Raw genomic sequence first — 13,839 nt, 5'->3', positions numbered from 1 at the left:
CTCTGACTCCCAAGCCCGGGGTCTTTCCACTGAGCCACACTGCTTCTCTAATCAGAAGGGATATGGGATACTTAACGAGTAGTATATGATTAAGACCCAGAAAGAAAAATATTCTGATGTATTTGTGAAGGGAAAGAAAAAAAAATGAACCAAACATTCCTAGACTGCTAAACAGAGAATAATAATAATAATGTTGGTATTTGTTAAGCGCTTACTATGTGCAGAGCACTGTTCTAAGCGCTGGGGTAGGCACAGAGAAGCAGCATGCCCTACAGGATAGGGTATAGGTCTGGGAGTTAGAAGGACTTGAGTTCTAATACCAGCTCCACCACTTGTCAGTTGTGTGAGTTTGGACAAGTCACTTCACTTCTCTGGGCCTCAGTGAGAAGCAGTGTGGCTCGGTGGAAAGAGCCCGGGCTTTGGAGTCAGAGGTCATGAGTTCGAATCCCAGCTCTGCCACTTGTCAGCTGTGTGACTGTGGGCGAGTCACTTCACTTCTCTGTGCCTCAGTTCCCTCATCTGTAAAATGGGGATGAAGACTGTGAGCCCCACGTGGGACAACCTGATTCCCCTGTGTCTACCCCAGCGCTTAGAACAGTGCTCTGCACATAGTAAGCGCTTAACAAATACCAACATTATTATTTATTATTAAAATCGGGACTAAGTTTGTGAGCCCTATGTGGGGAAGGAACTGTGTCCAACCCGATTTGCTTGTTTATCGAAGCAACACTGCCTGGCACATAGTAAGTGCTTGACAAAAACCAACCTTTCTTGGAGTCTGAGGATCAGAGAGCATGAAAATAGGGCCAATGACAGTCCACAAAGCTGCTCAAGTCTTGACCCAGTTGTATTTATTGAGCCCTTACTGTGTGCAGAGCACTGTACTAAGAGCTTGGGAGAGTATAACAGAATTGGCGGACACATTCCCTGCCTGCAGTCAGTGGAAATATTGAATGACAGGAGCATTTTGATAATTTTGGAGCCTCTGGCAAAGAAGGATGGAAGGGGGTGAGAAGGAGGAGGAGGAGGAGGAGGAAAGAGAAGGGGCCGGGGAGAAGGTTAGGGAAGGGGAATGGGAAAGGAAGAGAGGAGGGAAAGGGGAGGGAAGGGAGGAAGATAATAGCATATCTAGACCCACCTGTAGAAGTGGATGATTTTGTCATCTGAGTTGATAACATTTCTCATATTTATTTTCATAAACTAGGAAATTCCCTAAAAATGCCACTACCCAATATTTTCCTAGAGAGTTCTCAGAGGAAGAAAAAGAGTCACTGCTGGAATCGGAAACGCTGAAGGATTTTCTGAACTCAGTATCTGTAAGGTAAAAAAAAAAAAAGAATAGTAAGATTAACCATTTAACAGCCCACAACATTATTTCTGCATTTTAATTTAGTTCGCTGGCAGATGGTACGAGATTATTGTGCACAGTATCAGCCTGAAGAAGTAGTGTTAAAACCATGCAAATGACAAAAATTTCACAAATATCAACTGTGGATTGAGAATCTAAACTCCTACCTGTGATTAGTTATTTCCGAGATTGACTAGGAATCTGAAAGGATATTTTTTGTATTTCAAAATAAGTCATTTTTTTTTCTAGCAAAATGTCAAAACCAAAATTCAAATAAATGGACAAACCGGAATAAAGACACATACTCCTATCCAAAATCAAATATTTAAGTCAAATCCAATATGAATATAGATTATGTTGCAGAGAATGGCTTCTTATGAAAATCCCTTCATTTGAAGTCACTCTCTGGACAGAGTGAGGGCAGAGAGGTTATAATTATTATCTGAATAAGAAAAATGAAGGAAAAGTGAATTATTGTAGTAAATACACATTATAAAGGATTGAATCAGAGGAAACGCTAAATATATTTCATTTCTTATACCAAACAGTGTTGAAATAGCCCTGCAGCAAAATGAAATTATGAATGTCTTTTACGACGACTGGAAATCACTAGCAGAAGATGATGGCAGTTTCGGGGACAAGTCAGATTCTTACCTTAAGGAGTATCAATCTTTTACAGATCTCCATAATATAAGAGAAAAAACCATAACCTGCATTTCTTGGCATCCAACCATTTACGGTAATACTGACACGACACGGCGATTCTTGTTTCCTGCTTCTTCTCTAAATCCTTGGGCTCTCTTTCCCCTGGGACCCTCACCATTTTGGGGACTAAGGCCCATTTCCTCCCCAGGACCAATTTCCCACTCAAATCCCTCCCCCACCTTCAAAACTCTATTTTTAGTGCACCTCTGCACTCAAAACAAGAAGCAGCAAGACCTAGTGGAGAGAGCACGGGCTTGGGAGTCAGAAGGACCCAGGTTCTAATCCTCGTTTCACCACTTGTCTGCTGTGTGACCTTGGGAAAGTCACTTCTCTGGGCCTCAGTTACCTCATCTGTAAAATAGGGATTAAGACTGTGAGCCCCGTGTGGAACAGGGACTGTGTCCAATCCGATTATCCTGTATCTACCCGAGAGTTTAGAATACGCCTGACGCATAACATAGTCTATGGTTGGCCATATTACATTCAGAAGCACGTACATACTGTACCTTTTACAAACTATAGGAAACACACCAAGTCTGCTAACAACTTCCGGCTTCTTCCCAACCCCTGAACCACCGCAGGCTGTGGGCCAAAAAATCAATCCATTAATCAATTATATTTCTCAAGGACTTACTATGGGCAGAGTTAAGCGCTGTACTAAGCGCTTGGGAGAGTATAATACAACAGAATTAGCAGACACGTTCCCTGCCCGTAATGCGCTTACCGTCTAGAAAAAAATCACAAGTCTCCCCTCCTTTAAATAGCTAGGATAGATCCCAGTAATGCCAGTTGGCAAAGGTGACCAACTAACTACACAGACAGAAGCCCACAAACTGCGTGTAACATTCTTGGGGATCATTTGTCCAATTCTGGTGGCACTATTCAATCGAATCTGAAACGGCTGGATTGACTTATTCGTACCTGTTCCACCCAGCCCATGTGGGAAGCAGATTAAATGGCAAGGTGGATAGAGCAGGGGCTTGGGAGACAGATGTCATGGGTTCGAATCCCAGCTCTGCCACTTGTCAGCGAGTGGCAAGTCACTCGGGGCAAGCCACTTCACTTCTCTGTGCCTCAGTGACCTCATCTGTAAAATGGGGATTAAGACTGGGAGCCCCACGTGGGACAACCTGATAACCTTGTATCTACCCCAGCGCTTAGAACGGTGCTTGGCACATAGTAGGTGCTTAGCAAATACCATCATCATTATTGTTATTATTAAAGTGACAACTTCTTTGTGCCTCAGTTCTCTCAGCAGTAAAATGGGTCTTACGACAGTGAGCCCTATGTGGGACAGGGATTGTGTCCAAACTTTTTTGCTTGTATCCGCTCCAGGGCTTAGTACAGTGCCCGGTACCTAGAAGGTGCTTAGCAGATATAACTATTATTATTCTTATTATTATAATAATAATTATTATTATTAGAGAAGCAGCGTGGCTAGAGAAGCAGCGTGGCTCAGTGGAAAGAGCACGGGATTTGGAGTCAGAGGTCATGAGTTCGAATCCCAGCTCTGCTACTTGTCAGCTGTGTGAATGTGGGCAAGTCACTTCACTTCTCTGTGCCTCAGTTACCTCATCTGTAAAATGGGGATTAAGACTGTCAGCCCCACGTGGGACAACCTGATTCCCCTGTGTCTACCCTAGCGCTTAGAACAGTGCTCTGCACATAGTAAGCGCTTAACAAATACCAACATTATTATTATTATTATTCAATATTATTATTATTGGATAGAGACCTGCAAGCATGATTTATTCTTCTCCGGTGGATACAATGGCCTGGGTTATTTCTCCAGATCTCTTTAATTCTTCTCAGTTGAGGCTTCCATTTCCACTGGGCCTAGAGATCAGGGCTACTCATTGGTTACCTGACTGGTGACCCAGGCCTTGTGGCCTTTATAACCAAATCAACAAAATGATTCTGCCTTAGTGGCCCGGAGGGCCTCCTCCTTAGACTAGGTGCTCCATGAGGGTCCCAGGACTGTCCAATCTGATTATCCTCTATCTTCCCTAGTGCTTAGTATAGAGCTTGGCACATAGAACAATAATAATAATAATGTTGGTATTTGTTAAGCGCTTACTATGTGCCGAGCACTGTTCTAAGCCCTGGGGGAGACATAGGGGAATCAGGTTGTCCCACCGTGAGGCTCACAGTCTTAATCCCCATTTTACAGATGAGGTAACTGAGGCGCCGAGAAGTGAAGTGACTTGCCCACAGTCGCATAGCTGACAAGTGGCCGAGCCGGCATTCGAACCCATGACCTCGGACTCCAAAGCCCGTGCTCTTTCCACTGAGCCACGCTGCTTCTATTATCATCAATCAACCAATAATGACATTTATTGAGGGATTGTTCTGTGCAGAGCATTGTTCTAAGTGCGTGGGAGGGTACGGTACAACAGTCTGTAGATACATTCCCTGGCCATAGGAAGCAATGTGGCTTAGTGGAAAGAGCACAGACTTGGGAGTCACAGGTTGTGAGTTCTAATCCCGGCTCCGCCACTTGTCAGCTCTGTGACTTTGGGCAAGTCACTTCACTTCTCTGCACCTCAGTTACCTCATCTGTAAAGTGGGGATTAAAACTGTCAGCCCCACGTGGGACAACCTGATTACCTTGTATCTACCCCTGCGCTTAGAACAGGTCTTGGCACATAGTAAGCGCTTAATAAATACCATTATTATTAAGCGCTTAGGAGAGTGCTCTTCACACAGTAAGCGCTCAATAAATACGATCGAATGAATGAATAAGTAGCATGGCGTAGTAGAAAGAGCAGGGGCCAGGGAGTCAGAGGTCGTGGGTTCCAACCCCACCTCTGCCACTTGTCTACTGTATGACTGTGGTCAAGTCACTTCATTTCTCTTTGCCTCAGTTCCCTCATCTGGAAAATGGGGATTAATTCTGTGAGCCCCATGTGGGACAGGTACTATATTCTACCTTGTATCTGTAACAGTGCTTGGCACATAGTAAGCTCTTAACACGTTATTATTATATTATTATTAATCCTGACTCTGCCACTTGTCTACTGTGTAACCTTGGGCAAGTCATTTTAGCTTTTCTGTGCCTCTGTTACATCATCTGTAAAATGGGGATTAACAGTATGAGCCCCATGTGGAACATGGACTGTGTCCAACCTGATCAGCTTGTATCTACCCCAGTGTTTGGAACAGTTCTTAAAAAATATTACTATTATCATTATTATGCATTATTGTGCCTTATAGAATGCTATACTACATGTCTCCTGAATTGAGTGAAAGAAGGTTATAGATTTTGATAGAAGATCTTCACCAAAGACTCAAAAAATATTGGGGATAGGATGGAAAAATATTAGCTATGCAAATAACTGACAAATATGACAAATGTGAATTTTTTTTTCCAATTAGGGCTTCTAGCGGTTTCAGTAGCAGAACGGCTCTCCTATGAAAATAGAGTCCAGTTTTCTGGTAAATTACTATTGCAGCCGTCATTGATTCTCTTTTGGAGTTTCTCTGATCCTATACATCCTCAGGTATCTATTCAGCATTCTTAATATAGTATTGAATTTTATCTTCTTGCCCTTCTCTGCTTAATCCAAGGCATCTCTCTGTAGCTGTTTGAAGGATGGAGAGAGGCAGGAGGGAGAGGGAAAAAAGGAAGAAAAGAGAAAAGGGAGGAAGGAGAAAGGGACGATTTCTTCCTCTTGGTCTCTGAGCTGGATGGACCTCACAACGTTTGTGCATTGAGCTAATTATGCTAAGGGCCTAATAACAATAATAATGATGATGATGGTTTTGTTAAGCATTTACTCTATGTCAGGCACTGTATTAAGCACTGGGATGGATACAAGCCATTTTAGTTGGACGGGGTCCCTTTCCCACATGGAGCTCATTTATTCATTCAAAGTAATTACTGAGTGCTTACTGTGTGGAAAGCACTGTACTAAGCACTTGGGAGAGTACAATATGACAACAAACAGACATTCCTGCCCACAGTGAGCTTACAGTCTAGAGGGGGAGACAGACATTAATATAAATTAATACATAAAAAATACATAAATTGCAGATTCATTCAATCGTATTTATTGAGTGCTTACCATGTGCAAAGCATTGTACTAAGCGCTTGGAAGATACATACGTGCTGTGAGGATGGGCGGAAGGATGAATGACGGAGCAAGTATAAGCGGTGTAGAAGGGAGTGAGAGAAGAGAAGGGCTTAGGGAAGGTTTCTTGGAGAGGATGTGCCTTCAGTAAGGTTTTGAGGTGGGGGAGAGCAATTATCTGTCTGATATGAGGAGGGAGGGCGTTCCAGGCCAGAGGTAGGATGTGGGTGAGAAGTCGGCAGTGAGATAGATGAGTTCGAGATACAGTGAGAACTTTAGCATAAAAGTAATGAAGTGTAAGGGCTGGGTTGAAGTACGAGAGTAGCGAGGTGAGGTATAAGGGGGCAAGGTGATGGATTGCTTTAAAGCCAATGGTGAGGAATTTTTGTTTGATATGGAAGTGGATGGGCAACCTCTGGTGTTTCTTGAGGAGGGGAGAAACATGGTCTGAACATTTTAGAAGGTTACTGAATCAGACAGCAGATTGGACTATGGACTGGAGTGGGGAGAGAGAGGAGGCAGGAAGGTCAGCAAGGAGGCTGCTACAATAATCAAGGCAGGGGAGAATAAGTGCTTGCATTAATGTGGCAACAGTTTGGACTGAGTGGAAGGGGAAGATTTGGTGACGTTGTGAAGGTAAAACTGACAGAATTTAATTACGGCTTGAATATATGGGTGGAATGAGAGAGAAGAGTCAAAGATAATGCCAAAGTTACAGGCTTGTGAGACAGGAAGGATGGTGGTGCCGTCAACACTGATGGGAAAATGAGTGAGAGAATAGGGTTCGGGTGGACAGATGAGAAGTTCATTTTTAGCCATAGTAAGTGTGAGGTGATGGGAGGACATCCAAGTATTCATTCATTCATTCAATAGTATTTATTGAGCGCTTACTATGTGCAGAGCACTGTACTAAGAGCTTGGAATGAACAAGTCGGTAACAGATAGAGACAGTCCCTGACGTTTGACGGGCTTACGGTCTAATCGGGGAAGATAGACAGACAAGAACGATGGCAATAAATAGAGTCGAGGGGAAGAACATCTCGTAAAAACAATGGCAACTAAATAGAATCAAGGCGATGTACATTTCATTAACAAAATAAATAGGGTAATGAAAATATATACAGTTGAGCGGACGAGTACAGTGCCGAGGGGATGGGAAGGGAGAGGGGGAGGAGCAGAGGGAAAGGGGGAAAAGAGGGTTTAGCTGCGGAGAGGTGAAGGGGGGGTGGTAGAGGGAGTAGAGGGAGAAGGGGAGCTCAGCCTGGGAAGGCCTCTCGGAGGAGGTGAGTTTTAAGTAGGGTTTTGAAGAGGGGAAGAGAATGAGTTTGGCGGAGGTGAGGAGGGAGCGCGTTCCGGGACCGCGGGAGGACGTGGCCCGGGGGTCGACGGCGGGATGGGCGAGACCGAGGGACGGCGTGGAGGTGGGCAGCGGAGGAGCGGAGCGTGCGGGGTGGGCGGTAGAAAGAGAGAAGGGAGGAGAGGTAGGAAGGGGCGAGGTGACGTAGACCCTCGAAGCCTAGAGTGAGGAGTTTTTGTTTGGAGCGGAGGTCGATAGGCAACCACTGGAGTTGTTTAAGAAGGGGAGTGACAGGCCCAGATCGTTTCTGCAGGAAGATGAGCCAGGCAGCGGAGTGAAGAATAGACTGGAGTGGGGCGAGAGACGAAGAAGGGAGGTCAGAGAGAAGAGATGTCCTGAAGGCAGGAGGAAATGCGAGTCTGCCAAGAGGGAGAGAGATCAGGCCTGGAGATGTAGATTTGGGTGTCATCAGCATAGAGATGGTAGTTGAAGCCATGTGAAAGAGTTTTTGAAGGGAGTGGGTGTAGATGGAGAGAAGAAGGGGACCCAGAACTGAACCTTGAGGGACACCCATAGTTAAGGGATGGGAGGCAGGGGAGGAGCCCGTGAAAGAGACTGAGGCTCAGAGTCTCAATCCCCATTGTACAGATAAGGTAACTGAGCCACAGAGAAGTTAAGTGGCTTGCCTAAGGTCACACTGCAGACAAATGGCAGAGCTGGGATTAGAATCCAAAATCTTCCGACTGCCAGGGCAGTGCTCTATCCTTTAAGCCATGCTGCTTCCATGTTTCCATGCCTAGAAAAAAGAAACCGGGGAAGGGAGCTGGGAATCCCATGTCCCAGCTAGAAGTTAACTCCTCACTTTCCTCACTTCCCACATTTGTAAAATGGGAATATCTGTTCTCCCTCAGATTTAAACTGGGAACCCCACACTGGAGAGGAACTGAACCCAATCCTTTTATCATGTATCTGTAACATTGCAGTGCTTAGCATGTAGTAAGCTATTAATGTCAAAAAAAATCATTCCGGCAAGGTGTCGCACATGATGGATAATTCTCTTGATTTTCTCCCAGCAAATCATCATAAAGCACTGTACTGAGAACATGGGAGAATACAATATACTGCATTCCCTGACCACGATGAGCTGATAAATATCTTGTAAGATGCTTTCTGCCCCCTGATAGGAAGTCTCCCACCTTCTTCCACATGTGAGTTTAGCCAGAGGAGAGAATCCCAGAGAAAAATGAAGAGTCAACTCACCTTGGGCAAGTCACTTCATTTCTCTGTGCCTCAGTTACCTCATCTGTAAAATGGGGATTAAGACAGTGAGCCCCATGTGGGACTGGGACTGCGTCCACCCTGATTTGCTTGTATCCACTCCAGCACTAAGTACAGTGTCTGGCACATAGTAAATGCTTTACTAATACCACAATTACTATTATTATTTATTATTAACTTTATCCCTTTCTCAGTTAGGAGGACACATGGGGAGCACATGATGTAAAAGAAAGGTCAACCTGGTCTCATTCCAAATATACCCATTTTCTCTATTACACGAGGGTTTGCCTTCTTGCAAAACATTAAGGAAAACTCACACTTCAATGTTCATCGTGTCCAACACCGAGCACACACACACGTGAACTTTCTTCCAATGCAGAGTGGCAGTGTCTCAGAACGAGGTCATGTTGTTCAGTGGATTCTCCCTAATTCTCTAATTTCATGAAATTCTACTACTAATTCTGCTGCTTAAAGAAGCAACATGGTGTAGTGGATAGAGCATGACAGGATTCCTTCAATCGTATTTATTGAGCTCTTACTGTGTGCAGAGCACTGTTCTAAGCGCTTGGAAAGTACAATTCAGAAACAAATAGAGAATATCCCTGCCCAACAACGGGCTCATAGTCTCTGCCACTTGTCTGCTGTCTGGCCTTGAGCAAGCCACTTCTTCATTCATTTAATGGTATTTATTGAGCGCTTACTGTGTGCAGAGCACTGTACTAAGTGCTTGGAAAGTACAATGAGATAGGCCTTCTGGAGTCCGAAGGTTATGGGATCAATTCATTCATTCAATCGTTTTATTAAGCGCTTACTGAATGCAGAGCACTGAACTAAGCTTTTGGGAAAGTACAAAACAGAAATAAAGTGTGACAATCTCTGCCCACAACGAGCTCACAGTTTAGAGGGAGGGAGACACATATCAATACAAATAAACGGACATCAATATAAATACATAAAATGGCATATATATACATAAGTGATGGGGGAAGAGCAAAGGGAACCAGTCAGGGTGACGCAGAAAGGAGTGGGAGATGAGGAAAAGAGGGGCTTAGTCTGGGAAGGCCTCTTGGAGGAGATGTAGTTTCAGTAAGGCTTTGAAGGGAGGAAAGTATTGGCAGATTTGAGGAGGGAGGACATTCCCTCTTCAAACGTCAGGGGTAGAGCATGGGTCAGGGGTCGGCAGCTAGAAAGACGAGAGCAAGGCACCATGAGGAGTTGAGCGGCAGAGCAGCGGAGTGGGCTCTAAAAGGAGAGAAGCGAGGTGGGGATTAAGACTGGGTAAGGTGATGGAGAGCTTTGAAGTCAAGGAGTTTTTGATTGATACAGAGGTGGATAGGCAACCACTGGAGGTTATTAAGGAGGGGGTTGACATGTCCTGAACGTTTCTTAGAAAGATAATTCAGACAGCGGAGTGAAGTATGGACTGCAGTGGGGGAGGCAGGAGGTTGCAAGGTCAGCAAGGAGGCTGATGCAGCAATCTAGGCGCGATAGGATGAGTGATGGTAGAAGTTTGGATGGAGAGGAAGGGGCAGATCTTAGCGATGTTGTGAAGGTGGGACCGACAGGATTTGATGATGGATTGAATATGTGGGTTGAATGAGAGAGAGGAGTCAAGGATAACGCCCAGGTTATGCGCTTGTGAGATGGGACGGATGATGGGAAAGTCCAGGAGAGGGGTCTATTCCAGCTCTGCCACTTCTCTGCTGTGTGACTCACTTACCTTATCTCTAAAATGGGGATCAAGACAACAACCCCCTCATGGCACACGGACTGTGTCCAACCCTATTAGCTTGGATCTAGCGCTTAGTGCAGTGGCTGGTACATAGTAAGTGCTTAACAAATACCATAATTATTATTATAAGCTGAAACACATAGTGAAAACACGTCATCATAGAACAGAGTGCGGTTGAAATTTAGACTACTTTCTAATCACGATCACTTTCTTTATAACTTCGGGACTTATTTTAGCTCATAGTAAGTGCTTAACAAATACCGTAATTATTATTATAACCTCAAATACATAGTGAAAACACGTCATCATAGAACAGAGTGCGGTTGTAATTTAGACTACTCTCTAATGACGATCACTATCTTTATAACTTCGGGATTTGTTTTAGCTCATGCTTGAGAGCCCCGATGACATCTTCTGCTTCCGCTTCTGTCCCAGTGACCCCAACATCATTGCTGGAGGCTGTTTCAACGGACAGGTATTTAGTTCCCTTTTTTGGGGTCAGGAGATATTTTTGACACTGTTCGCTTATGAATCTGGACCGGTAGCCTTATGAATGTTACGGTAGTCCCTATAAGCAAAATTAGCTTCCCTGGATAATTCGGTAGTTTATTTGGCACAAGCTGAAAATATAAAATATGTCCAAGGGTATTTCTGAAAAGGACTTTTTTAGCTGGAAAATGACATTTTTGACCTAAGCTTCCATGGGCATACAAATATGTGTTGGGACAGCACTGGGCAAGCAGGGGATACGTTTGTGGAAGGAACCATACAGCAGCATGGTGTAATGGACGGAGCATGGGTCTCGGCGCCAAAAGTTCATGGGTTCTAATCCTGGCCCCGCCACATATCTGCTGAGTGACCTTGGGTAAGTCACTTCACTTCTCAATTATTTCATCTGTAAAATGGGAATTGAGACTGTGAGCCCTATGTGGGACAAGAACTGTGTCCAACCCCATTTGCTTGTATCCACTCCAGTGCTTAGTACATTTCCTGGCACATAGGAAGTGTTTAATAAATGTCACAATTGTTATTAATTATTATTATTAGCCCCAGAATCTGCACATGAACCACAGCTTAAGGAAGTTTACTTATCAAATAATCAATCAATGGTATTTATTGAGTGCTTACTATGTGCAGAGCAGTGTAGTAAGCATGTGGGAGAGTACGATACAACTGAATAAGCAGATACGTTCCCTGCCCATAATGAGCTTACAGTCTAGAGGGACAACACCTGCTTGGAAGACAGTTTTCCAGACATTTCAGAACCTCCTCCCACCACCACCACCTTCATACGGTCGTGGTTAGGCGCTTACTCTGTGCCAGACACTGTATTAAGCACTGGGGCAGATACAAGGTAAGCAGGTTGGACACAGTCCCTCTCCCACATGAGACTCACAGGCTTAATGCCCATTTTAAAGTACCTGAGGCACCGAAGCCTGCCAAAGGGGCCGTTTGTGGGGATTAGAAAGTGAGGATATTAAAAATTTATCAGGGCAAGCCTCCAGGATGTCCTGTCATTTTAAAAGGTGTTAGAAAGTGAGGAATGCCATCGTCAATCAGATATGAAGTTGGCGGGTGTTTCAGGCAAAGGGAGGACATTAGAAAGAAGTCACCTGCAGGAGATAAGTAGGGGGTACAGTGAGTTGATTAGCTTGAGAAGAACAAACAGAGCAAGCAAGTCCTAGTGGGAGAAGAGAATGGATAAGAGAGAAAGAAAGAGAGAGAGAGAGTGAGGGAGAGCCACCGGGGAGGGCTTTAAAAATGTTTAAAAGTTTCTGCTTGATGAGTAGAGGAATGGGCGATCATAGAGGTTTTGAGAAATGGGAAGAAGTGCTCAGAAAAACACTAAAACCTTGATCTGGGTAGCAGACAAGTTTGAACTGGAGAGGGAAAGGACAAGAGACAGATTAACAAAGAGGCCTATGTAGTAGTCAGGTGACCATTCAGTCGTATTCATTGAGTTTTTACTGTGTTACTGTGTGCAGAGCACTGTACTAAGCACTTGGGAGAGTAGACTGTGGCAAGTACCTGGAGCTGGGGGTGCAGGAAAGAGAAGCAGGGGAGAAGCCTGGGAATGTCCTGGAAGAATAAATGACAGTTACTGGTGAGAGACAGAATCTGGGGTTTCAAAGACTGGAAGGAGTTGAAGATAATACGAAGATTACAGGTTTCTGAGATGTGGAAGATGATAATGTGTCGACTGATATGGGAAAGTTAGGTAGAAGAGAGGACTTGGGTGGGAAAATGAATAGGCCAGTTTAGGACATTCTGAGCTTGAGGTGTTGGTGAGCCATCCGAGTAGAGCTAACCTGAAGTCAGGAGGAAATGTGAGATGAATAGAAGGAGACAGTTCAGGACAAATGAGAGTTGCCATCGTCACAGGATAGGAGTCAAAGACTCCTCCTAATTACCAGCCACTAAACCACAAATTTCACCTCATACCTCTCCAAATCTGAATTACAGCTTTCTGGATTATCATAAAGTCTCCTCTGTCAATTCACCCACATCCTCTCCAAAAGTGCCCTGTGGTCTCTGGAGTCTCTCCACCAACCTCAAACAATTTTTTTTAATAGTTTGTCTCTAACAAACTATTGCTCTAGCAAGTTTCCTGCCCTTGTAAAGGTAAAGGCCCTGACGTCAATACTGACCCCCTCCAGTAAACCAATTCCTTACCTGTTGCCTTTCTGTTCTTGATTTACCTTCTCAATCTAAACACATGCAGGTCAAAAATATTGGGAAAAAATCCCAAAATCATACAGAACTCTTTTTTCACGGTATTTGTTATTAAGTGCTTACTGTGTGTCAGGTACTGTACTGAGTGCTGGGGTAGATACAAGCTAATCAAGTTGGACACAGTCCCTGTCCCACATAAGGCTCACAGTCTTAATCCCCATTTTACAGATGTGGTAACTGAGGAACAGAAGAGTTAAGTGATTTGCCCAAGGTCACACAGCTAAGGATTGGAGTCAGGATTAAGATCCAGATCCATCTGACACCCAGGCCCATGCTCTATCCACTAGACCATGCTGCTTCTCCACTAAAATGTTACCTTCTCTAGACTTTAAACTCCTGCTGTAAACTCCTAACAAGCCATCAAACAATAGTATTTATTGAGCACTTACAGTGTGCAGAGCACTGTACTAAGTGCTTGGAAAAGAACATTACGAAAAGTTAGTAGACATGATCCCTGCCCACAGTGAGCTTGCAGTCTACCAGTTCTATTGCATTGCATCCTCCCAACCTCTCAGTACAGTGCTCTGGTTTAGCAGCTTGACATAGCAGGGAAGCAGCATGGCGTAATGGTTAGGGCACGGGCCTGGGAGTCAGAAGGTCATGGATTCGAAGCCCGGCTCCAACTCTTGTCTGTGTGGCCTTGGGCAAGTCACTTCACTTCTCTGTGCCTCAGTTA

At 44.4% G+C, this 13,839-nt stretch overlaps 1 protein-coding gene across 2 annotated transcripts in view; it reads left to right on the top strand.

Annotated features, from left to right (window-relative positions):
• Positions 1–13,839, top strand: part of DNAI3 (dynein axonemal intermediate chain 3) — an 86,338-nt gene that overhangs the window by 33,306 nt on the left and 39,193 nt on the right. For both annotated transcript variants that reach the window (XM_029063030.2, XM_029063027.2), the window contains exons 8-11: positions 1,205–1,321; positions 1,897–2,087; positions 5,429–5,553; positions 10,816–10,905. In XM_029063030.2, coding sequence (XP_028918863.1) covers positions 1,205–1,321; positions 1,897–2,087; positions 5,429–5,553; positions 10,816–10,905 — 523 coding nt within the window. The remainder of the gene's footprint in view (positions 1–1,204; positions 1,322–1,896; positions 2,088–5,428; positions 5,554–10,815; positions 10,906–13,839) is intronic.

The sequence above is a fragment of the Ornithorhynchus anatinus genome, chromosome 4 (assembly GCF_004115215.2).
Source record: "Ornithorhynchus anatinus isolate Pmale09 chromosome 4, mOrnAna1.pri.v4, whole genome shotgun sequence".
NCBI lineage: Eukaryota > Metazoa > Chordata > Mammalia > Monotremata > Ornithorhynchidae > Ornithorhynchus > Ornithorhynchus anatinus.
The sequence above is the reverse complement of the archived record's forward strand: the minus strand, read 5'-3'. Positions and strand labels throughout refer to the sequence as shown.